General features: G+C 32.0%; 1 protein-coding gene across 1 annotated transcript; it reads left to right on the plus strand.

The window, feature by feature from the left end:
• Nucleotides 1-308: 308 nt before the first annotated feature.
• On the plus strand, nt 309-26,376 carry LOC133178945 (uncharacterized). The gene is made up of 15 exons (XM_061313596.1): nt 309-413; nt 20,066-20,193; nt 20,325-20,452; nt 21,152-21,296; nt 21,552-21,712; nt 21,918-22,053; nt 22,138-22,233; nt 22,724-22,863; nt 22,966-23,054; nt 24,618-24,702; nt 25,000-25,071; nt 25,171-25,266; nt 25,392-25,550; nt 25,818-25,913; nt 26,154-26,376. The coding sequence occupies exons 2-15, from the start codon at nt 20,067-20,069 to the stop codon at nt 26,262-26,264; spliced, it is 1,641 nt and encodes a 546-aa protein (XP_061169580.1). The 5' UTR covers nt 309-413; nt 20,066; the 3' UTR covers nt 26,265-26,376.
• Nucleotides 26,377-27,726: the final 1,350 nt, after the last annotated feature.

Here is a 27,726-nt window from a genome sequence, read left to right on the forward strand (position 1 = left end):
AACATTGCTCTACTTAGAATTTGAAAATTGATGAAAAGGCCTGTTAAATAAAGGAATATCCAGTTGATTGATATTCACTAAAAGCCCAGGAAACAACATATAGTTTAAATAATATAAATAATTAATATGGTCAACATGACATCTCCTTACCGATACAGACCTTAATGAAGTTTCAACATTACATTTCCTACTATGAGTAGTTCAGACAATGTGAAGGTTAACACGCACCTATATATGCAGTTGCATTTATTTTGCTATCCGCTTCGTTTAAACGCTTCTCAGATGTGCATGCGACATTACAATTGTTCAACCTCGTTTAAATCCGCTTCTCAAATGTGCATGCGACATTACAATTGCTCAACCAAGTTTATTCTGTTTAGCTTTGATAATTGTGTGCTGAAAATCAAATAAAGGTAAGTACAAAACCATTTTTATTTACTTATTACAACGCTAGATTTTGTCACAATTGACAATACTTATTTTATTGTTCAGTACTTAACTTTAAATACTTTAGAATGTTTTGTGTGCTAATTGCTTACTACTCTTAATGTTGGTAGAAAACTTAAGATACATCAGCTCATTGTATGAAAGAAAGACTGGATATCAAATTTCATAATACAAAAATACGGATTTAATTGAAAAAAAAAATACCATGCGGTTTTCAGTCTTGAAAGAAGAATTTTAGGTCAAACATATTTTGTTTGATATCTTGATTGAATGTCTTGCAGGAGAAAAACTATCTCACTAAAACTTTACCCGATTTCTAGCAAATTGGAACATATTACGAAGAGGCGAATCTAGGATTTGAAGTTAGGGGTACGAATTAAATAGGCAGGGATCTGTGAGATTCCTGGATTAGTAACTCAAAAATTATGTCTTCTAAGTAGACAATTTACTATTTCTTTTAATAATGATTAATGAATATAATTATTAAAACTATCAATATTTTAAGTCTATGGAAATATAACGTAGGAATCAGGCCCTAGAAGCTCTATTACTTGCCTTGCAAGAATATAGAAATATAGCTTTTAATTTATTCCCCTTTATCCGATAACTCTTAATAATTCATTAATAATTAATTTATTAATTAGCCAATTGGGAAGTAATATTGAATGTAGAGACTATTGAGGAGAAGAAAAGGAAAATTTCTGTCGCATAGCACATTTTACATTAAAACATTTCTTTATTGTCAAGTAAAATGCCCAAACTAGAATTCTCTGTTCGCTGTTAGGTATGTTAATTACATCAACACCTCAGGACTAGACAGGAAGAAAGTCCAACCTGTTTGCACCATATGTACAAACAAGCTCAAATTATCTTCTTAAGATATATGTATATATGATAAATCTTGAGGCTCAGAGCATGTTGTAGACAAGCTACAAAAAAAACCTTTAATCATGCATGTGCAGTCACTAAATATCAAACTAAGATTAAATATTGACGATATTTTCTTGCAAATACTGATCCATATGCATCATACAGCATTGATAATTCAGAGCATTTTGTTCATTTTCTTACACTGAAACTTTTTATTTTTATCATTATTATTATTTTACACTAGACTGTATTTCATTTAACAAAAACGCATATATTCTACTGAGCTCATCTATTTACTAATGTGTTCATGAAGGTATAACAATTTAAGTAAAATTGTCAAAGTGTTTGGTTAGAAAACCAGAACATGGGTTTATATTGATGCATAAAAGCAGTGTTGAACTTTTCTTTTTCAAAGAATAAAGCTCAAATGTATAATGTACAAAGGAATAACTAGGACAGATTTTTAAAAATCTTTTATAAGATACCGGGATTGAATGGTGTTAATGTAACGGTGTAGTGTTCTCTTCTATTGTCGATTCATATTATGTTGAAATAGTTGGCCCCTTGGATATGATGGGGGTACAACAAGGTGTCAAATTTCTACATGGAATGTTGAAAAAGAAGAGGAAACTTTCCGACAAATTTATCATCATAGGCATGAGCGAAAATAAATCTTTAGATATTGTGCAAGCTGTAAAGGACTCGTTAATTCAGTCTTGTTAAATATAGTTTTTGCCTGTAAAATGAAATTAGATTACAATGCAGATTTTTTTATTGTAATTTGATATTTTAATTGACTCTGCTGTCACTAGACGATAAAGACATGTAAACCTAAACTGACTTGTTGACATGCACTGTCTCAATTCAATTTGAATTTTAAAAAAAAAATAGAAAAATTCAACTTTTTTCTTATAGTCATTGAGCAAGATTTGGTTATTATATTATATACACGTAACGGTTTACAAGAATGAGAATCTTCTATTCAAGTAAATGTCTACAATTAATTAAATTATGAATAGTAATTACTGTTTCATGTGCCTAGTTTGAGAAAGCATCTCTTCTATACATGAAGATACTCCACCCTCACCAATGACTTCAACTAATTTGGTAGACTCTTCAATTTATTCAGTGCAAAATGATTTATTGGCACTTTAATTTAAAGTGGTTATTGCACTTAATGGTTTTCAATGTTTACGTTAAATTATTTTTTAACGATAAATGATAGAGTCATGGAACCGACTGCATTCAATTCTTTAACCTTTGGCATTGAAATTTAGTTCAAGGTCAAAGTTCAGGGTCAAATATGAAAAAAATAAGCTCTTTATGTAATACATAAAGACATAGATACTATCTTTTTTTTTCAACATGCATATTATATATCACTGCATCTTTAATGTCTTTTAAAACTATTTTAAAATTCCATTTCTTGACCTCTAGCCTGACTCTTTTTAAATTCACTGAGCCTTGCACAATAAACCTTATTATTGCTACCCAAGAAACCGTATATCGTAGCTAGAGACACTAAATCTTTACCAATTGCTTTGTTTGCTAAAGTGACAGTCTATTTTGTGCGAAAGGATCTGAGACCTCGTAGGTGAGGTATCGCCCCTTTTGCGCTTATCGTTAAAGCGTAAAACTTAAAAACAGTTAGTCCAAGATACATGGGACCAAATGCAATGGGATCCCTGACTTATCAATTTATACCAGAAAAAGACCTTGGAGGAAAATAATCCGAAAAAAGGGAAAGGCTTTTTCAGATGCACATATTGATTCATGCGTCCTTGAGTTTCTTTTGAAGCTTGGGGAACTTATTCATTTTACGCTCTGGAACGGTTAATTCAAATTATGAACATAGATTGAACTCTAATGGTTTGCGTTACATTTTTGACAGTACAAGCTCTCATAAATATTTTTCTCCTTTAGAACGTAGGGCATAGGAGAGGCTTCACAATAATTTTGGACAGTTTCCTCTAGATTTATTTACTTAGTAGTAAAAAGGAAGTCATGTCAATTGAGGAATTTTGTTACAGGCTCATGTCTTATTCCCTTCAACAAAGATGTTTGGAAAAAACATTTTTTGCTTATTTTTGTGTAGTTTCCTTTCTTCATTCACATCAACCAAGCAGTGGCTTTTCAAAACTTTAGCTTAGAGTGAATACCAAACCTCCGATGTCACATACACTGTATCATACGTTATAAAGCTTAAGTATCAAATATGAAAAGGAAAAAGGTAATAGTAGGATATATAGTCTTGCGCGCAAAATACATTCCTTTGCACAACTTCTTCAATTTACCCCTGGTGAGATCAATACCATTCACAGAATTCACAGCCCCCCCCCCGGGGGGGCATACAAGCAGAGCTGCAATATATACGGTTCTAATGCTTTAACATCAACATGGCCAGCTCATTTCATGTGCCAGGTAAACATTTTAACCCCTGGACTGAGATGATGCACCAAAAGAGTGAAGTAACTTGCTTAAGGTTGAAATGATAATGCATAGTTATTTAGCGATCTACCAAAGGCATACCTGGGTCCATCAGGTCCGAAGGCGTCCAGGCTAACTAATTCACCATCACATTCACTCCATCAAATAAAAATTGCAAGGGATCCCCCCTCCCAGGGGGAGGGATACGTACAGCTCGAATAAAATCCGTCTCAGAGTTTTTTGACAAAAAAAAACAATAAACATCAATCGTGAAAGGTCTATTTCGATGGGGGCCACTTCTCAAATTTTCCTTCGTTTAAATGTTACCAAATTTACAAGGGATCCTTTTAACCGGGGGAGGGGGAGAGGCAATGCAGTTTTTGGTTTCTCAGAATCACCCAGAATCTCAGATTCCTGGTTGAGATTTTTTTTCGCTAGCAGAAAAGCAGTAAAATGAATGTCACACAAATTATCTTGGAATATTCTATCAACGTCAAACACTCTCTATGATTAAAAAAAGTTTTATGGAAAGAAACTTTTCATATTTTAAAATCTTTTATGGTCAATGATTGTATTGTATAATCCATTTCTTTATGCTAACCTTTCATTGTATATAAAACAAAAGGGAAACATTCCCCAGAACCTCAAGCTTGCTAATTCGAGTTTAAAGGACAGTTGTACCAAAAAAAAAAAAAACGGAACATTAGTTTCCCTATAGTATATTTGTTAAAAATGATGACATACATGCACCTTTGCGGACGAAGTCATCAAGGGAAATAAAATCACTTATTTTTGATCATCTGATTCGATTAAATTCCCAATTAGTCAAGATTTTTTGGGTGAGTGGAATACTATTAATTTTTTTCTTCAATTATTTTTCAGATTAGATATTATATGTATTTTAATATTTAAAGGCATTGCTACAAAAGAATGGAAAAAATGAAGTACCCATTGGTATGAAACGATGTAAGAAAACATATGAAATGTAATGGTGCACACCTTATTTTTAGCTCTACTGGTCAGAGACCAGAAGAGCTTATGCAATAGTAAGGTGTCCGTCGTCCGTCCGTCCGTCCGTCCGTCCGTCTGTCTGTCTGTCTGTCTGTCTGTCTGTAAACAATTTTTCAAAACACTACTCCTCCTACAGTTTTGGTCTGATTTCAATATAAGTTGGCACACAAGTAGACTACACTAAGATACATAATTTAGAGCATCGATTTTTGATTTCGATGAGTGGTGTTGCAATGATTACTAAAAAAAGAAATTTCTGTGTAATTATTTTAAAATGCTACTCCTCCTGCAGTTTTGGTCTGATTTCAATATAACTTGGCACACAAGTAGACTACACAAAGATACATAATTTAGTGCATCAGTTTTTGATTTCGATGATTTGTGTTGCCATGGTTTCTAAAAATAGAAATTTCTGTGAAATTCCTTTAAAACGCTACTCCTCCTACAGTTTTGCTCTGATTTCAATATAAGTTGGCACACAAGTAGACTACACTAAGATACATGATTTTATGCATCGGTTTTTGATTTCGATGAACAGTTTTGCCATGGTTACTAAAAATAGAAATTTCTGTCAAATTCCTTTAAAATGCTACTTCTCCTACAGTTTTGGTCTGATTTCAATATAAGTTGGCACACAAGTAGACTACACTAAGATACATAATTTAGTGCATCGGTTTTTGATTTCAATGAACGGTGTTGTCATGGTTACTAAAAATAGAAATTTCTGTGAAATTTCTTTAAAATGCTACTCCTCCTACAGTTTTGGTGTGATTTCAATATAATTTGGCGCACAAGTAAACTAAAAATTAAGATACATTATTCTATTTATTGCTGCATGTTGCAAAGTTTCAAATCCAAGTGCTACTTTTCCTTTGTTATATGTACAGACCAGTAGAGCTACAGTCTCATCAGAGACTTCTGGTTTATTAAGGAAAGGTACATTTATACTACATGTACTTGCAGAGATAGACCTTGATTAAACATACATTTGCACCCAAGATGTATTCATCAGCAATTTTATTGAATGGTTCAATGTTTATTAGGTCTACTGGTCAGAGACCAGAAGAGCTTATGCGATAGCAAGGTGTCCGTCGTCCGTCCGTCTGTCTGTCTGTCTGTAAACAATTTTTCAAAACGCTACTCCTCCTACAGTTTTGCTCTGATTTCAATATAACTTGGCACACAAGTAGACTACACTAAGATACATAATTTAGAGAATCTGTTTTTGATTTCGATGAACGATGTTGCCATGGTTACTAAAAATAGAAATTTCTGTCAAATTCCTTTAAAACCCTTCTCCTCCTACAGTTTTGGTCTGATTTCAATATATCTTGGCACACTAGTAGACTACACTAAGATACATAATTTAGAGCATCCGTTTTTGATTTCGATGAGCGATGTTGCCATGGTTACTAAAAATAGAAATTTCTGTGAAATTCCTTTAAAACGCTACTCCTCCTACAGTTTTGGTCTAATTTCAGTATAACTTTGCACACAAGTAGACTACACTAAGAAACATAATTTAGAGCATCCGTTTTTGATTTCGATGAACGGTGTTGCCATGGTTACTAAAAATAGAAATTTCTGTGAAATTCTTTTAAAATGCTACTCCTCCTACAGTTTTGGTGTGATTTCAATATAACTTGGCACACAAGCAGACTAGATTAAGATACATTATTCTATTTATTGCTGCGTGTTGCAAAGTTTCAAAGCCAAGTGCTACTTTTCCTTTGTTATATGTACAGACCAGTAGAGCTGCAGTCTCATCAGAGACTTCTGGTTTTAACTATGCAACAGGTTGCGTGCTAACAAATCATGCATAAAGATTATCATAGATGAATTGCATTTTAAGAAAGTTAAAGTCCATTTCTAACCCAGTATAGAGGCATTTATCTCAGTCTAGGTGGAGGTTATCATAATAATGCAAATATTTTGTCTGTTATAAAGTATTTTATGAAAGAAATTTAATGCATTTTCAAAGTATGATTCATTTTACAGCTTTAAATTCATTCACGGTTACTTTCATGTTTTCTTAGCAGGAATGCTACATGTACCCGTAAAATATTTTAGATATAGGGTTTTACTGATTGATTAATACATGCATAAACATCTATTAAGTTTTTAATAATATAGGTAATACAGGGGATGCCTTCCGTGTAATTATTTATTGTTAATTAGTATGTATACATGATGGTACTTTCGATTTAATTCCATGCAACATATCTTTGGAATGAACATCACTGAAGTTTGGTTGTACTCTTGTGTTCATGCGTCAAAATAACTTTGTAATGACAGATACATGTATACGTATATACTCAGTATAAAAAAAACCCTTTATAATTTATGCAAATCGCTACTATATTTTTACTTATACTTCAAAATATTTACTAGAATATATACTTAATACATGTTATATTCCAATCAATCAATTTATTCATCATACAATGTTCATAAATGTATAAGCACAGCCCTCACACTTTACACTTTTTTGAGTATATACTTTTGCTGTAATGATGACCAAAAATTTTTATTCAAAGCCCCCCCCCCCCTTTATTTTTTAATTTGAATTTTATATATAGTTTTTCCTATGTTATCTTTTTATTATTATTATTTTTGTTTTAAGAAGTTTTTTATTCTTTTGCCTGTCAAAATTTTTCAACCCCAACCCTTACAAAATCTCACCCCACCTCTCGAAATAGCTTGTTTCGAGTTTAGCGAGTTTTTTAGGGGGATGCATGTAAGCCCCCCCCCCCCAACAGAGACTTCTAAAAATTCAAAATGCTTTGTATTTTAAAGTTAGGTATTGATTTTTTTTTCCATATTTATTTTTTTATTTATTTTTTCATTTGCCAGTAAGAAAAAGGATTTGCACGTCTTTTTACATGCAAGTTTTACAACCCAAAATAAAGCTGAGGAATAATTCAAATGATAAAAAATCAGGTGAGGAGGAAAATGTCCAGATTTGAAAATAATATTTCTTTGAAAGGGATGTGTGTTCTTCGAACACTTCTGACAAGGGTAAAATAAGAAGAAAAAAAACATTGACATGGAGGAATTTGACTATCTTACCAAAACGGGGGGGGGGGGGGGGGGCAAATTATGCTATGTTTTCCAATGAACCTTTTAATGATACAAATTTACAGTTTAACATTGTGTTTGAGAAAAAAAATCGAGGGGGTGGGGCATACTACATAAAAAGGGGTGCCAGCAAGATTATGTACGAGAATTGAAAATTAAAGAGTACATGGTACATGACAACAAAATCGCGGTTATATTACATGAATTTTTGTTTTAAATAATACGTAAACTTGTATTGGTATTTAGTTCTAGTTTGAAATATTTTATCAATAAACACTTACATTTCATCATCAAAAATGAAAAAAAAAACAATTCTGTGCTCATTTCTTCAATAAAACAATATATCAGGAGGCCCGGTTTTGATCCTAAGGCGTAAACATAGGTAGTGACTGGTCCTTCGCCAAGTGCCCGGCACTAGAAGTGAAATCAAGGGTCTTTCGGATAAGAATTTAAAAACCGAGGTCCCGTGTCACGGTAGGCGTTGGCACGATAAGGAACCCTCACTGCTCAATGGCCCTGAGTGCCGAGTATGGGTATAAATTTGAAGCTCTTCCTCTCCATAAAGTGACGTCTCTATATGAGTGAAATATTCTCAAATGGGACATTAAACAACATCTAATCAATCAATCAATAATTGTTGTTTTATTGGTTAATGGATTATATGTTGTGTTGGGAAAAAATGTGGCTATTTTGGTACTATTTATGACCCGGTATGTAGGTTAAGAACGCCTATATTTTCATCAGCCTATGCAAAGTCTCTGGAAAACAATTATGACATCATGTTTAATCTGTACAAATTGCTTTAGTAAATACAAATGGTTTTTTTTTCTTACACACTGAATACTTTTGTTTCCAATAAATACTGTAAAGATAATGACAGGCATACATTGTACATAGTCCCCCAATGTTCAACGATATTTGCTTCACTAAACGTTCTAAGTCTTTAAACTTGTGTCTTTGTATTATCCCTACCACATTGAAAATATCGGGGACTGCTTGAGCGAGTTTGCTGAATTCTTTAAATTTTTATTATTCAAATGCATATTGAGTCTTTGTAGGTAGTTTTTAGATATTCAAGGTATCTAAAAATATAATCCATTTTAGATACCCATGTTCAGCGAATTTTTTCCTTCTCGTGGTTTAAGAATAAATAAAAAATTATGTCAAATTTAGGAGTGCGTGGAGTGTGCAGTTTTGTTAGTTTAGTTTGTCTATTTTAAACATTGCCTGAGATACAATCAATAAATGAGTTTGTTTAGAACTAGGCAAGACGCCATGGCTCAATCTGATTAAAATCAGATCTTTGTCTCGCTCAGAAATTCTGAGAGTACTGTACAAAAGAATTTCGGAGCGTATCAAAGATCTTATTTTAAACAGATTGCTCCATGCCTTTACTGACAAGCTATGTAAAATTATAGCAATACTAATAGGAGCTATAGAAGTATTTGTTTGAACTTTGTACGAGTAGTTCATACATCAGGATAATCATAATCTCGGATGAAATTTGGCTTAGTTGGATATTTGGACGGAAACCTTCACCGAATCTCCTGGTATTGAAGAATTCAATCATATATTCTGTTTTCCAATGGTTATGTCTAACATATTGCATATGTGTATATATAAGAAACTCACTATAGGAATTCTTCATTACCATGAGATAAAGAAACTCATTTTGGGATACCTAAACTCTAAGCAATAAAATATTAAAATTAACAGAGAATTAATTTAACCTTCAAATCACATATTTAAAGCAAACAGCATGCATTGTCACCTTGGCGCATAATAATATTTAGAACCGGTCGATGATGAGTGAATGTCCAGGCATGATTTATGGACGGCTGTCTCGAGATTCAGTTATGATGTCAATTCCACAATCAAGCCGAATATCAGCAGATATTAGGAAAGACACAAGGATTTTTAGGTCTTCCGTTCACAACCTATAGTGATTCTAATGTTTCTTACTATTAAGGTCTTCTGTCTTCAGCGGAAGACCTTCTTGTTATTCTTGGGTTTCCTTTCCAGCTTTTATGCTTATTTTCTTATATTGTGCACGCGAGTTCTCGAAAACGGCTCTCTCGATTTTCATATAACTTTCAGGTTTGATAGAACATCAAAAAATCTAAACAAACATTTTGTTTTGTTTTGATGACATTACTTCCGTTTCCGAGATTTCTGCATTTTAATTGATTTTAGAGGGTTAGTTTGTCTGCGAGTTTTCTCAAAAGAAAGATAGATACTTCAGATAGAAAGTTAAGATTTTTAATACTTTTTGAGTTATTGAGAAAAAAATGCAGCCCCTCTAGTCCCCTTATTTTAGAAGGCCAGTCCCATTTCCATGATATCGTTTGAAAGATCTTGTAATTCCGCACTACTTTGTTCTACATGTTTTAACAAAATATTTATAGGTAAAGACAAATTGTAGAAAAAGTGTTAGAAATTTTGAAAATCTCGATACGCCTTTTTTCGGGCCATAGCGAGCGTCGGCGAGGAGCAATTCCTGTGAGAATGAAATACGTTTAACACATCTACATATACTAATTGTTCGTTCATCGCTCACATCGTCACTTCCGGTTCCGCGATTTAGTGATTTTTGGAGGGTCACTTTAACCAGCATTTTTTTTTTCTAAAGCGGTTCTACACAGAAACATGGCATTTCTCAGCGATGATAAAGCAATGCGAGGGGTGATCAAAAAGTTCGGAAACTAATTGAATTACTTCCATAAAAGAAATAAAATTAAGTTTCAGTGTTCATTATTTTTTAAAGTAGTCCTCTCCGATTTAAATCTGCCACCGTCCTGCCCTTTCGCAAATCCGTGATCCAGGCGGTCACTTGACATGCTCCGTAGCGTTCTGTTAACAGAAGCTGAAAGATTTTTCCGAGTCTATTTCTTACCATGCAAGTTATTTTTTTATAAGAGGAACAGTCCATTTATCAGAAATGGCCAAATCTCGATAATAGGATGGATGGAAAAGGATATCCTTCCCCAGAATGATGGTGACCATCACAACCCGAGTTCTCTTCCTTGGGAGCGTCGATTATCCAATGTGGATAAAGTATGGGCGCCTTCTTTACATTATATCTGATATCTGATAAAGTCTAAAGTAGACGATATTCTAGGTATTCAATCATTATATTATTGTTAAAATATTTAATTATTTTTCTAACTGTAACTTGGCGATCTTTCAGAACAAATTGCTTTACTAAGGACACATCTCTTTCCCCACTTGCTTTCACTGGGCAACAGAACAAACATCATTTTTTAATCATCTCCCTTTCTTTACTAAAACAATCAATCCAATTAATGATTAAACTTCTGGCAAGTCTTTTGTCTTCATCAACCTTGTACACATTATTATATGCTACTGCAAAGGAATATCCAAGAAATACGTTAAACTTTACATCCGTTCGTTGCTCGAGAACGACTGAGTCAACCATTTTTTGTCACAAGTCACCTACATATTGACGTCATTTTCACATTGTGCCGTCACAAACATGGAGCAAAAGATTTCATAACACCTGCTATTTATAGAACCTGCGCATGACTATATGTGTTTCAAATTTCATTCTGATATGAATTGTGGTTTTGAAAATATAGAGATAGTTTGCAAACTTCTTGATCACCCCTCGTATGTGTAGATGTGACAGACACATTTTTCCCCGAAAGTGCCGCACGTCGACGCTGGTTTGGCCCGAAACAAGTCCTATCGGGTATTTTAACACTTTTTCTTCAATATCTTTTTTCCTGTAAATATTTTGTTAAAACATATAGAACAGAAGTTGTGTAGAATGTCACAATCATTCAAAGGATATCAACAATAAGGGGCCAGCCCCTAAAATTAGTAGGATTGTGTGGTGCACCGAAAATTTCGGTGCATCGCGATTCATACTGTTCGATTCGGCGCACCGATCCAGAATTCCGGAATTCGCTTCGATTCGGTTCAAAATTTACATAACACGTATAAACAAAAATGGCCTCCAATAGGAGATCGGAAGAGTTTGTTTTCATGATTTTTATACTTTTTATACTGACTGTGCCAATTTGAATCAGTTATTTAGTTTTTTTATTCCACAAACATCTTTTCTTTTTACAATATTTTATCTTTTTTATGAATTTCATGTTTGTTATTCTAAAGTAACAGTCTTCACGAAAACTCACTAGCCCGACGCCCGACGGGCTAGTGAATAACTAGCAGGTATTTCCTAAGTTTTGCTTTTAAATCCCAAACAAATGAAAAAAAATTCAAAGAAGTCTGGTTCTCTTGTTCATAAATCTCCTTTATCTAATTCTTTTAGCACTTCTACATAATTTATTTATTTCTAAAAACGATGAAAACGATCGTTTTTTTCCTCATCCGAATTTCCTCCATTCCGATTTTATGGGAAATACATGTAAATAGCACATTAATTGATTAAATTGTTTCCTCTTACTTAACTAATTAACTGAAGAGTAAATGTTTACAAGGGTTATTAAAAATATATTAACATTGTACCTGAAAATTTGAATTAAAAAAAAATTAAATCACTAGTTTTCATTTCATTTTGGGAGAGGAAGTCCAATGATCAGAAAAAAGATGAATGTATACTTCCATGTTAAAAGGTATCTAAAGCATGATTGTTCATTCTATTAAATTCAGCCTTAAATATTTTCTCTGATTATTTATTTATTATTGACTAAAAAATGAAAAAGAGAAAATAAGCAAAAGAAATATGAAAAGAAAAGTAATTCATTATGAAATGTAAATGGAATAAAATAATACAACAAAAAGTTTGAAATTTTATTATTTTCTGGGTTAGTAGAAATTTTTCTCTAGTTAGTAAAAATGTCAGTGTCTCAGAAAAAGTATTTGTGAAGACTGAAGTAAAGGAGTGTAAGCAGTTCATAAAGCAGAGGTTATTATTTTTCATTTATGATGAGAAATATTTAGACTGTTTTAGGTTAAATCAAACCGAATCGAAAAAAACCGAACCGTATCATTTTGAACCGAAACCGAACCGAATCGATTGAACCCTGAATCGCCCCAGCCCTAAAAATTAGGGAGCTAGCTTTAGAGGAGCCGAAAGTGTTTTCCTGGGATCTCAAAAAGTATTGAGAATTTGTATAGCATCATAGAAGCAAGGTTGTTCAAAATGACAAGTAGCAGCTAAGAAGATCATTAAAAGCCGTCAAACTGACGTCACTTCCGGTCACACTGAAGTAATCGTACATGGCGCGTTTTTGCACATATGACCTTAGATCTCTCTCGATCTCATCTCCTTGAAAATTAGACTGAAGACTTTTTCAAACTTTTTATTTTTCTATGAAATTTAAAGGGCGACCCGGGTTCAATCCGCAGATTGTCCGATATTTTCTATCATTTGTTTCGGCTTAAATTTACGTTTTTATCTTTGATATGATGCAATGTCAATATTTTTTACTGATGGATGTTTGCGTTATTTTCGTAGTTTTTATTGGAAATTGCATTCACCTCTTAGGATTGCCAAAAACTCTAACTTGTTCTACGTTAACACTTTATCTGTTAATCACTACAAGTTAAAAAAAAAACTGTTATTTCTTATATATTTTATGCACACGTATGTCAGGATTGAAAAGTTAGAGGGATTGCACAACGGTGATACATATTGCGTTATAAGAAATAGTTTTTCAAGAAGCTAGCCTGACTAAAGCAATCAATATTAATTTTATAGTAAGTATTACGTGGCAAATGTTTCTTTTGCATGCTCGTCTTCTATTAAATGAATAGGACACCACAAATAAAAGAAAAAAACTTTTTTTTTTGAAAGACTGTTTAATAAACATACATGATATGAGATTCCTTGACAGTCGTAGTGCGAGACATGTTTTATTGCGAAACGTTCCAGTCTTTCCATTTTTATTTTCATTGTTAAAACTCAAGTAACAAATCTGTATGTTTGGCTTCCTAGCTTTCATCCTATAATTCCTCACTATGGAAAAAAACAAAAGCAAAAAAAAAAAACATTTCCTTGTATGGAGAAAATTTATTTACAATTTATTACAACGAATCGCTTTCAGTTCTGTTTTTCTTCGCAGTGCATTGTTTTCAAGTTTTGCAGACACTCAGCATCACGGAGAGGTCTAGATCTGTAAATACATGTATGTGTGCAAAAACTTTAGAGACAGTATATGAAAGAAAAAATTATCAATATTATAAAATCAATGATTTTATCTTTATTTTGATTAATAAATCCTTATAATACCTGTACCAAAAATCAATATAATTATCAATGATTTTGTATGGTGTTTAACGTGTAATTAAACATACTTACTATCATACATATTTAATAAATATGTATGATAATAAGTATGTTTATTTATTAAATTTATTTATTCGAATGTCGTTTTGTTATTCGATCGTCGGTCCATTCGACGGATAGTCGAATAGTCGACTATTCGTTGACATCCCTAATATTTATAACTAAAAGTATGATACCTTAGGTCATATGCATTGAAATCTTATTTTCATACAATACATGCAGTAAAGAATTAATAAACAAGGTTTTTTTCTTTGAAACATATGGCAACAAAAGTTACGAAAAAATATCAGGAAAAAGGGCAGCTTACAATGGTTATTGGTATTATTTTTAGAAAGTATATACTTACAACATCTTGTTTAAAACCCACGTTTTATTGATCTGAAAACATCTTGGAGTCATATTTTATATAATGCATAATATTCCATGATTTGAATGATTGACAGTTTGTAGTTTTAGTATTATATTAGTTCGTGCATCAAAATATACTAGGATATAGTAAGATGCCCATAAATTTAACTTAAGCGTATACATGTATAATGTTTGTTTTACTGTTGTATCATTTTTACTTTTTCTTCTCTAAGAAGAAAAACCCTAATTCTACTATACAGTGCTATGCTCATCCTATAGGTGTCAATAGTCAAAAAGTCATACCTTACAAATAGTTCAGATCTACATGTATATACTTCGTTGGTTTTTTTTTAGCAATTTAAAGGTTCACACAAGATAATTCATTTTGATATACAATGGACTTGGCATTTTTCGGAGAATTTAAAAAAAAACGGAATATTACATTGTAGAGTGTACAGTTATATATGAACTAATTTTGACAGAGATGGAGCAGATATAATACTAATAATTTGCAATTGATTCAAAACAAGGCACCTCTTTACTGCTTAAGCTTACTGGAATTTTAGTAATATGCAAAGAAACATGTAGATTTTTCTGAACCTATATAAGTAATTGAGAGAGTAGGAAAGCTAAGAAATACCTGTAAATATAAGCATTTACTGAATGAATAAAGCTGATTCTGCAGAACTTATAAACCCTACTGAAAAAAAAGCTATGGACACTTTGGATTTATAAAATTTCCGCAAAGTTTAAAGGCTAAAATTTCACACTTCATTTTTCCGCAGTGCAAAAACTAAGGTTTGCAATCGTAGTTTGCACAACAGAAACTACGTGAATCATGAAGTGGCTGTAATTAAGGGGACCGACTGGGGTTTTCATTGCGCAATACTTCACGCAGCATAGTAAAATCGAGCTTAAAAAAGCAATTATTTTCAAATAATGTATCAAATTAAACAAATTAAAAATTACATGTTAAAAGAAACTTATTCCAATTTTCAAAACGGATTTTTAATGATTTTTCAACTGATAGGTAGATGAACGTCGTAAAAGGGTGTTCGTGACGTTATGATAAAATGAAGTTCTTTTTTTTCATAAAAATGTTATGAAACAAAAAATAAAAGAATATATACTTTTGAAATTTTGAACACAGGAATTTGAAAAACTAAAAATTATTTTCTGACTTTTTTTACATAAATCATTAGTATCTTTCATATTTTGTAGTACTCCATAAAAACAGAAAAAATTCTAATTTTGAGATGCCCCCTCCGGAAACATGGCGATATATTTATTTGTTTCTTACATATTGTATATAATAGAACTGCTCATCACATCTTCTAATTTGAGCAAAAAGCCTATTGTAGTTTTTGTAAAATTTGCTTTGAAGTGCGAAAAACTAGAACCTTCCCTTATAATCCCATACTAAATCTACCAGTATTTTGAGACGGTCCCTTTAAATATTCAGATAGATTTTCCCAAAACTTGGCATGTATACTGAAGTCAATGTACGTTACATAAATTATAAAATTATAGATTTTTCTATTGTAGTTTTCATACATAAACCTCTTTGTGCAAAAAAGGTGGATTCTAATGCAACAGTTTTGTAAAATGCACTGATGTATGAGGTAGCTAAACGCGAAAGCGTTTGATTGTGATGTCATAATTGAATGACGCAAAAACACAGCTTTTCATGACGTATTTCATATAACAAAACTTAACAAAATATGACTAAAATATTGATTGCATTAGAATGAGAAAAAACTATCTTCTTTCTTATTTAACGGTCGCAAACTGAGTTTTGTTTACCGGCGACTCAAAAGCGGAGCCGGTAAAACGGATATTTGCGACAGTTTAATCAGCATTAATGGTCGCAAATAACAAGTGATAAGATAGTTATTCCCTAAAATACATGTCGTTTACCTTGCTTTTATTTTGTTATCCGCTTTGTTGAAGGTCACTGCTTCACTGTACCTGCAGTATTATAAAAGAACGATCGATTTTCTTCATTTTAAATTGTGCACTTATCAGGTAATGCAGGTAGGCGCTATGAAATTTTTTTCAAAAAAATAATTAACCTAAAACTGTCATACTACATATAGCAATACCAATTTTTTGCTGTACATAAATTAATTAAACTAGACAAGAATTAAATACTTATTAAGTGTTCTGCCTCCATAGGTTCTTTTAAAAAATGCAGGTATAAATTTTGAAATGTCCGTCCATCATGCAACAGGGAGTGGATATTGAATTCCTTTTTCCACAGATACTGACTTTATTGAGCAAACCTCCGTTCTCTGTTAAAATCTGAAGAAAGCATTTTTTTATCAGCCGATAATGTTAATTTTTTTGTGGTTTCTTTGCTGAAGAAAAAGAATATGCAGCTTAAAATCTCCACTATAACCCAGAGGGTTTAATATTCTTCCTGCTGTCACATTGTGCATGCTGTGACGTTATTTAAATGACAATTTTATTGATTGAGGTGCTTTCATGTATCAATATGAACAAGCTTTGTAAAGCAGCAATATTTAAACAAGGATGTTGTTTAGTGTTTATAAAACTTTACTTAACCTGCATATGTCTATTTTATAACAGTATTATATCAATATTTATTTCCATCAACATAAAATTAATCGCGCAGGAAAATGTTCTATACAGACGATTACTTATCGATTGGAGCAATCATCCATATAATAAACAAACGGTATCAAAACCGTTTGTCAGCAAAATTTTTGGAAATTTAAATACTAAGTATTTATTAATTCGTTAAAGATTAACTGTGCAACTCTATGAATTTTGAAAATTGATTAAAAGGCCTCTTAACTTTAAGAGTTTGCATTATATCTAAATTTACTGAAAACCTTGGCTGAGAAACAACAAAGATCATACTTTATTTTGAAAGAATGGCAACAAGTCAAAATGGCATCTCTTAACCGATCACAACCTTAATGAAGTTTCTGCGTAACAAATCCTAGACAATGCTAAGCCTGCACGGATGTAGAAGGGGGTTAGGAGCCCCATCCCTCTTGATTTTCATTTATTAAATTTCTGTGTAAAATTTTGTTTTGTTTTGGTTGTTTTTTTTGTTTCTAATTTTATTCTTCTTTTTGCTTGTCAAAAAATGTTTGAGTCCGATATTTGTTAAAGTTGGTGTGAACTCCTCCCCTTCTCCAGAAAAATCCTGGATCCGCACATGCGATGGATAAAATGCAGGTGCATTTACTTTCTTATCTGCTTTGTTAAGTGTCCCTATTTAAATGTGCACGCGGTATCACAACTGTATGACAAAGCCTATCATATTTAACCTTCTGCGATGGTAATCAAATAAAGGTAAGTGTTAAGCATTTTTGGTATTACGACGCTAGATTTTGTCCTTTTGACATTACTCATTCTACTGTTATTGAAAGTCTTTCCTAAAAATACTTTTAGTCCTTAAAAGAAATGTAAGATATATCCCCACCTACTACAAAAGAAAAATGAATTTATTATAATTACACTGACTGATTAAGATACAAATTCTCCATTTCCAGTGGTGCGTAAATTTTATGTTTTTAAATCCATATTAAAAAGTCATTGACATTGAATTGAATTTCTTTTTTAGCCCATGGATAAAACCGTTATCTCGATTGTGTGTGATTGTGTGCTTTAAATGTACGTTGATCTAGTAAGGATATTATTATCCAAAACAATGCTCTTTTATGGTGAATTACGCGATAATTTAAAGTAGTTGGTTCTGGAATTTACGCCAATTTTTACATTGCCCTTATACGATTGCTTGTTCCTAAAGCAACAGTTCCTCTCCCCGATGTAGTGATCATATAATATAAAAAGGTCCCGGACCATCCGATATTTCTCATATGGAGATGTTCCAATATACCGGTAAGGGGGTTAAAATTTATTCCTTTACTCGACACTGAGTCCCGCAGATCAATGAGGGAACTTTATCTGCCATCGCCTGTCGTAACAAGGGGCCTCGCTTTTTAAGGTCTCATCCGAAAGACCCATAACTTCCACTTCAAAGCACTTGGCGAAAGGAGAGTTGCTATTTATTTTGTTTTTAATCGACTTGAATCAGTTGCTACCGGGGTTTCAACCAGCGACTTTTCGATCACGGAGCGAGTGCTCTACCGATTGAGCCACAGTGACGGTCACCCGATCAAGAAATGAGCGCCCAACTACTAGACTGCTGTGACCAATTGAAACCCTTCGAAGAAAAATTATTTTTGAAACGCATATAATTATCAGTTTGGCGTACACGCTGACCTTCAAAAATACATAAATGAAAAAAGAAAAGATGTCATTATTTTTCTAAATTTTGAAATATGGTTTATTTCCTTTTGTACTGTGTGATTTAAATTTTTTTGATTTTTTTCTGATTGCATTTCCTGACATTGATGTTGGGTTTTTTTTTTCAATATCAAACAAAGAATATATTTGTTTGAGCTTGTAATTAAGTAATTAGCAAATAAAGTTATGTATAGAAATTAATGAGGAGGAGCAATGGAAATTCCTCTCAAATTAGAGATATCCTTCAGGAAGTACAAAATAGTCAGAAAGAAATGTCTCAAAGTTGAATTCTCTGATAGCTTTCAGGATGAAACATGACTTATTAGATAAAAACAAAGGGATTGGGCTGGAAGAAAGTCCGAATTGTAAGACGTATGAATTATCTTTTTTAAGATTTATATGATCTTTGAAATCTTTTCAACAACAGAGGCATGATTAATCAAACCGGTAGTGAAGTCTTACATGTATAATGTGGACTCAGATGTGTTCAAAACATTGCCCCTTCTTAATGATGGGGCTACATTAGGGTATGAAATTACTACATAGAGAATTTTTTTTTTTTTAAAAGAAGAGAAGATTTTTCATCTAAATTTTTTTTATCATATCGTACTCTAGAAATTACATGTAAGGTTGTTGTCTCTTAAATCAATAGTGAAACTACAAAATAAATAGTTATGTGAATTCAGTGCAAAAGAGGCAAATAAAACGTAAATATTACAACATTGGTATTTTATTGCTGCATGATCCTAATATTATAAATATTCTATCGATATCTACACTAAAAATATCTTAAACACATTGTTGACGTGCATTTTCAGCTTTTTTTTTTTAAAGAGAGTATTTTTTTTTTTTTTTAAAAACTCTACAATTTATTACATAGCTATGGGGATATGGGATAGGCTAAAAATTACGATTTGAGAGTATAAACGACAATCTTCTTTTGAAAAACAGGTCCACAATTAATTTTAAAACGCTTGTAGATAATTCATGTTTTAATTGCTTAAGGTTTTAACTTTTGTCGTTGAAATTCTCTAAATAGAGACTAAAGAATACACTAAAGTGAGGCACGAACAAATTAAATTCATTTTAAAGTTTTAGATAATGAAATCGGAAAGGAAAACACTAACAACATCGATACGCAATATAAATATCATAAAAACAATGCATGTCATAATTGATTTTGAATTATCAAAAACCATATACATGTAACTCATATTCTTTAGATTTCAAAATGTCGTTGTAGGGGTCATAGCAAACAAATATATAAACCATTCACAAATAATTTTGCTTTTACAGTCATTTATGTCATATTTAATTTACTGATTAAAGGATGGGAACAGAGGTATCCAAAGAGCAAAGTGATCAAGTCCTTGTCGACGCCAAAAGTGAATATATTGATGAAGTCCTACAACAAGAAGACAATAACAGCGATCATGAGAGCGAGGAACATGTTCACGGTAACAGAAAGGGAAAACATTTATGTTACACAGTAGCGAGTTACAACCAAAAACCAATTTATAAAATCAATGTTTGAAGAGGTGCAGTTAATATTCTTTCATTTATGAATTTGTTTCTTTTTTTTTTTTAGAATTAAGTGAATTGGACAAGCTTGCGCAAACCATAGACCCGAAAAATTATCTCGATGAGTATCCTTTCGAAAATCTCATTTTTGAGGGAGGTGGAGCAAAGGGGATAGCATATCCTGGAGCATTGAGGGTGAGATATTTGAGATAATTGTTGATTTGTATTTTGTATGATATGAGTACTTTTACGATAATTTTGAACATGTTTTATCATTAAATATTAGGAGAGTGCAATATGGTAGCAAAACCTAAGTTAATTATTAACCTGCATAAATTAGCTGTCCTGACTAATCCTTATTTTCTTTGATAAAAAATCGATTTCCTAAATTTAAGGAGATTCATTGCCAATTATTCTAGATTTCTTGCGATATGTCTCACGCAGTGTCGTTTTTATGTAGGTAAATAATACGTAATGATATGCGATTTCTTTCCATCAATAGAAGCGATAAAAGCCATATGAATAATATAAAAAAAATTATGTACAGTCTCAAAATTTAAAAAAAAAATTAAGAGAACTACCACTTAACAAAATGAATAATATTTCACTTATCAAGATGTTTATGTTTTATACTTTCTCAGGTGCTAAAAAAATCAAATTTATTTTATGCATTTATATATATTATTGATGTTTTAAATCAATGTAAGATTAATATTGCTAGGAAACTTATTCCTGAATTCGTATTCAGCATTCTGTTATTGCATGATAAAATACTAATATTTTATTAATAGTAATGTACAATAAAATCAATTAATGAGTCAAGTGTTATAAATTGTTAGGTTTTTTACCAAAATCACTTCGATGTATTTATATTTTATTCTTATATTTACTCAGGCATTAGAGGAAGTTGGTATTATGACAAGGATAAAACGATTTGCTGGTACAAGTGTTGGCTCCATAACAGCAACAATGGCTGCGCTTGGTTACAAAAGCACTGAAATTAGAGAAGTCATGTCGACAGATTTTTCAAAGTATTATGGTACTGTTCTAAATTATTGTTTTGAAAATTGATTGATTGATTTTGTTTAACGCCGAGTCAGCAATATTTCAGCCATATTTCGGCGGTGTTTTGATAATTGAAAAAAGGGTACTTGCAATGTTTTTGAATTACCTGCTTACTGTAGAATTTCCAACTCAAATTGACTGATACAAACTTTTGATTCTTATTTTGCAAACTTATCCAAAACAAATTGTTATGACGTTTCATGTCAAAAAGTGTCTCTGCGTGTTTGAGAGTCCTGTATTTTTATGTTGAAAGATGCTAGGTTTGGAAAATTCAGTATCATTCCAAATCTCCTCTGGTATTTGGGATGGCAACCACTTCATACCCTGTATGATTACATCGGAGAAATAGTTGAAAAGAAACTTGGTGATAAGGACGCTACGTTTGAACAAGTAATTCTTTCGTTATTTTGGTACATTTCAATTCAGGAATTTTTGCAAAATTTATGCTTCAAAAAATTTTTTTTTTTCCACAACACAATGTATATGTGAAATAAAGAATGGCAACATAAATGCGTTAGTTTTTCAGTTATCAATATAATAAAATTTAATTGGTTTGTATTGACTATTCATTTTTCTTCTACATTGATTTCTTCAGCTTTACAAGGAGTTGGGGAAGGAGTTGTGCATTGTTGCAACAAATCTCAATGATATGGAAGAGACTTATTTTCATCCTAAAACTACACCCAAAATGCCACTCAGGAAGGCGGTTCGTATGTCTATAAGCCTCCCAGGTTAGTTTCTGCAGCCGTTATGTTACATTGAAATATGTTCAATTTTATGTACTTTGTTGTACAGATAATTTTCATATTTGGCAGGTATAATGCAGCCTATCAAACATACTGATTTTGGAGTGGAGAGCATGTATGTGGATGGTGGTGTACTTATCAACTACCCAATAGAGTGTTACGATGGTGAGTTGAAACATGCTACCAACATTTCTGTAAGTAGAATTATTAGGTCATGATCAACACCAAGCTAGTTACTATTTCAGTTTAGAAACAATCGGTCAAAATAAATGATATAAATACTGATAGAGACAGTGAATATTCTTTTACAAATTTCAAATAGCCGAATATGATTGATTTTCTATTATTTGTCTTTAGTAGGTACTTTTCAAAATCAAAAAAATCTCATACCTCAAAAAAAGATGCGTTTCATCTATCTATACAGTTCTATAAAGGCATTTTTATTTAAATTATTTTTTATCTCTTCAAAAGATTCTTAAATGTAGAACTTTTGCTTTATTTTGTAAATCATTTATCTTTCTAAAGTGTAACTCGGGACACCCTCTTCATTAAAAATCCACTGATTACATTTATTGGCTTTCATCACCATATGATCGAGTATATCTTTTTTTTTTATCTCTTTTCTTTAAGAGCCATCAATTTTCCCTCATTTCAGGGTGGTGGCTTTCAATGAAAAAGGAGGATTCGTTTTTCGAAAGATTACAACCTTTAGAGAAACTCCCCTTTATAATGGATAGAAAAAACAGATTTGCTCGTGATGAGGCTCAGTCGTCCAAATCGCTGGGATTCATACTGGTAAAAAATAGAAATTATTGTAATTTGAAGTAACAACTTTTCAATATAAACTGACGGGAGCCTTTTGTTTTCTTTTTATTTCATCAAATGTTTTTGTTTCAGTATTCTGAGGATGAGATTGAGTCTTTTAAGTCAACGTTTGAGTCCAGAAGGAAAACAAAACTACAGTTCCCAGACACACCAATGGGAAGGTAAATTATCCTTTGTACACCTTTGTAGGTGTTCAATTTGAAAACTTTGTTACCCGAATTCTCTACTATCCAATGTAGAGCAATAAGTTTTATCATTACACATACACTATTTGACATTTTAGAAGAGAAAATCGAGGAACATATTTCTGTATTTGACGACAGTTGAATTTGGACCCTCTATCATGTTAATTTTTCATGTTTAGATCTAAGATTCATTGGAATATAAATAGCTATCATCCATATGCAAATTAAAGCAATTGAAATTAAATAAAGGCAAATTGCGTGCTGTATTAAAATACGTGTATGTATGTCAGTAGCTATCCTACTTTTAGCATTGTTTTTATCTTTCATTTTTTATCAAAGGTTTTATTATACATTTCTACAACGTAAAAGAGCCAAGAACAGGATTTTTGCGTTAGACCTCATGTGTTTTGCCTTCAAATGCTAAATTTTATTAGAAATCTTAATAAATTTTCATTTGCAACTGGCATTTCCATTTCATTTTTTCATTTTTTATAAAACAAATTATTTCAGTAGTCATCATGTTCCACAGAATATAGATCCAATAGCATGTGCATTGTATTTCTATTAAGCAACTTAAAACAAAAATAACAATTTTAAAACAATATCCCAATGCAATTGATTTGTTTGTTTAACGTCTATGATAAGAATTTTTTACTCATATTGAGACGCCACTACCTGCCAGTGGAGGACTACAAATCTAGACCTGTATTCGACACTTACGGCCTTTGAGCAGTGGGGGATCTTTTTCGTGCCAGCACCTATTGCAACACTGAACCGCGATTTATAAGGTCTCATCCGAAGGAATGGTCTCCATATCTCGCTGTAGGATTTGAACCTGCAACGTAAGGATCAAATCCTTACTCCACGACTCTTGAGCGAAAGCTCTTACCACTGCGCCACGCAGGCGACCCAATCCAACTGATTGCATTAGCATCGAAAATTTAAGATTATCAAAATTAACGAAAACATCTAGTAATTTTCGTTTTTGTTTTTATTTAAATGAAATATGAAGATAACAAACAGTTATCAATCTCAGAAGTCCAATGAAACATTGCAAATTAGGACCTCTAAAAATATCAGCGATGGGATCAGGTACCATGGAGGAATAAGCATTCCCTGTCGACCGATCATAGCCGCCATGTACTCCTTGTCATGATCGGAAAAACGGAAAAATCCTAGACAATTCAGTGTGTAAATTAAATAATGACCTACAAATTTGTATGAAAAAATATTTTTAGATGATATTTTATTGTAAATTTAATTTATGAAAGCTTGAGACACATTGTTTAAATGCAGATATATATGACTTTAAATTGCCATTCTTTCAGTGTTGTGGGTAGTATTAATAATTTATTTACAAGTCAGAATTTTGTATTTGCAATATTTGATTGTTTCCCCAATGTTTATTTCGAATGGGCTAAATAATTTATAATGTACAGAAATATGGTATTGCATTTAAATTATCATTATCATGTATTTTTCATCTATTACCACACTTTTTAAGATGTTCCTTTCATTAAAACATTTTTGAAATTAAAGAAAGGCAACACAGAAAACGAAAGACGAAAAGAAGTTGAATAAAGAACACCAATGTGTGAGAACTTCAGTTAGCAATTTTTTAAAGGTATATGTATTCAATATTAGAAGTGTGTTCAAATCTTTGAAAAGTATAATTTGAGTTAGATTCAAAGGGTTAATTCTAGTAACTATGTTTCCACACTTCTAGTTAAAGAATAAAAATTGTTAGTAGGAAAAAATCATGAATAAATGTTTCTTTGTGTTTTTATATATGTTTAGACCATATAATTTTTTGCAACACACAGAAGTACGTTTTTAATTTCTATTTGGGGGGGGGGGGGGGGGTTACCGAAAATATTCGAGCATTTAATAACTTTCTGTGTATATATTCGTTTCTTCACAGATACTGCAAAAGAATAACCTGGACAAAGATGAATTCATCAACAGAGAGGAACTAGAGAACACCATAAAAAGTGTTCGTACAGCATTTGTATTACTTAAAAGATATTTAGAATAGCCTCTTTCTATCTATCTGAAATAACATCATTTGTAATTCTAACATGTTTCCTTTCAGGAGGAGCTTACTGACTGTGACAAGAAACGTCTGTTTGGGAAGAATGTATCTGTTGACGAAGTGATGGCGAAACTAGACAAGGATGGAAATGGAAAGGTTCTACTTTCCTTAATAATTAAAGCCTAATTATTTACTTTTTCAGAAGAAGCTTGTCGTAAATCTTATAATCAACATCAATTCTTGAAATCTTAGAGATTTTTATTTCTTTTTGGGGGTACTAGATCAGTTATGAAGAGTTAGTTTCATTCATTGAAGAAACAGGGATCTCAGTGGTTCACAGAAGATTAGGGTTTTGTAGACAACAAGTGAATACACTACTTTCTTTACTACAAACCCTCTACAATACGATGTCACTGAATATTGTGCGGATATCAGTCAGCGTAAGTTGTAGTTAAATATGGATTAAACTAAATGGATTAAATATTGATTAACAGAGGTATAGTTCTTGATATAATTTCCCCTTAAATAAGTTTGAGTTTAATTTTCTTCTTCTTTATTAAAAACGTAAACACTGTCTTATTATTATTATTATTTTTTATTTTTTTTTTTTTTTTTTTTGCAAAATATTTTTTTTTCTTTTGTTGGTATACATGTACGTAAGGGATTCTAGCTTACCTGTAAAAATGACAAAAATTGTTTTATTATAGGCTGCTGATATGTCACGTACAGTTGGCTTGAACTCGCATTATATAGGAACCCTTACATTTGATTATACCAAAGAGGATGCAGATTTCGTTGAACAGGTAATAAAACCTACGAATATAGTTCAGTGCTTTATCAGAATACACTGAGAAACCATTTCTGATGTACGGTTTTATTGATAATCAAAGGGTTAGTCATGGCTACAAGGTGTTTTGTTACATACATGCATTAATTTGAGAGGGAGAGAGGGAGGGGGGCATGTGACCTTTGTCCGATATCGGTCTTTTGTTCGAAAATGAATAGATTCATCTTAGGAGCTAAAGAGATGTATTTATTTTCAGGAGAGTCATAATACCACTATGGCATTCTTGAAGAATTTCGTGGCAAAACTAAAGATTGAAAGAAAGGCCAAAGCTCCTGTCATAAGCACGAAGAATGCGGTGGATGACTGAAAAAAAATTGTAAACGCTTTAGAAAAGACTTTTAGTAAATATGGTGATGGTTTGTTTTAAATGCCAATCCTGTATAATGTAGATTATGAAACTAATAAAGTGTAACACACAAGTGAAACTTGTTTTTTTATAATCTACGCAGTATATCACACAGGGGCCGGGTAGCTTACTATTTTTGATCTCCAAAAAGGCCAAATGGGGGTAAAAACATTTTTTCAAGAAAAACCTGGTTCCCAGAAGTCCCAGTATATATTTTCCCAATTGCCCATTCATATTTTGGAATATGATTGGTCGTGTACTGTAAATGTTCAGTTAGGCTTCGGAATTCTGCTTTTCACCCTTGAGTGGAGGGGGGGGGGGGGCAAACGCAATATTTATCTACAAAAATTTAGTCTAGTTCCCTGAAATTCTCTTACATTTTCTCAGTAGACCATTCATACTTTTAATATGATTTCTGATGTCATGTAGATGTGCTATAAGGTTTCCGGATTATCATTTTCACCTTGTGGGCTAAGATGGGTCGTAAAACGATGAGTTTTTTTTTCAATTAAACCTAAGTTCCCTGAACTACTTTTACATTTTTCAGAGTAGCCAAATTATATTTTTGAATATAATTCATATTATTCTCTAGAAGTGCAATGTTGTTTTCAACCGGGGGAGGAATGTTAAAAAATGACGATTTTCTACAAAACCTGATTCCCTTAACTCCTCTTATGTCTTATGCAGTATCCAATTAATCTTTTGGAATATATATAGTGGTATCCTGTAGGTAAGCAATAATGTTTCAAAACTTTCATTTTCACTAGTGGGTCTAATTATGGGTAGCAATAAAACAGTTTTCTACATATGCAGTACATCCTGATATCAAGAAAATATACGTGATAAGTTTAATTTGTGAAAAAAGTAAAAAGAAAAAGTCTTCGGTTGTATATCTGGGGAGAGAGGATGTTTGCTCTTATAATGTAATGTGGGATAATTTGGTATTTTTTGTAATGGAATGTTTATTTTGGGCTTTCTCATATTTTTCATATGGCAAAGCATAATTAAGATGTGTTGAGTATTTTTTTTAATTTAGAGCCATATATATATATATATATATATATATATATATATATATATATATATATATATATATATATATATATATATATATATATATATATATATATATGTATATATATATATATATATATATATAAAATTCAAAAGTTGTTAAAAGATGATGTCACACAGTAAAAATAATCATAAAAGAAAAAGAAAAAGCACAGTTTCCAAATTTCATTTAACATAAGCGCTTTCTGGATTTAACAATCCTTCTTCAGGTGTACATACTTTGAACTGATTTGTTTTGCTTGGTAACGTTAACTATGACGTCATGACGTCATGAGTGTCTTTGAAGGGAAGGAATAAATCCATGATTTCATAGTATAACGTAAAAGTTCGGGAAAATTGAATTGGACAA

The sequence above is a fragment of the Saccostrea echinata genome, unplaced genomic scaffold, assembly GCF_033153115.1.
Source record: "Saccostrea echinata isolate AGI-Se365-2 ecotype Australia unplaced genomic scaffold, CSIRO_AGI_Sech_v1 ptg000004l, whole genome shotgun sequence".
Taxonomy (NCBI): domain Eukaryota; kingdom Metazoa; phylum Mollusca; class Bivalvia; order Ostreida; family Ostreidae; genus Saccostrea; species Saccostrea echinata.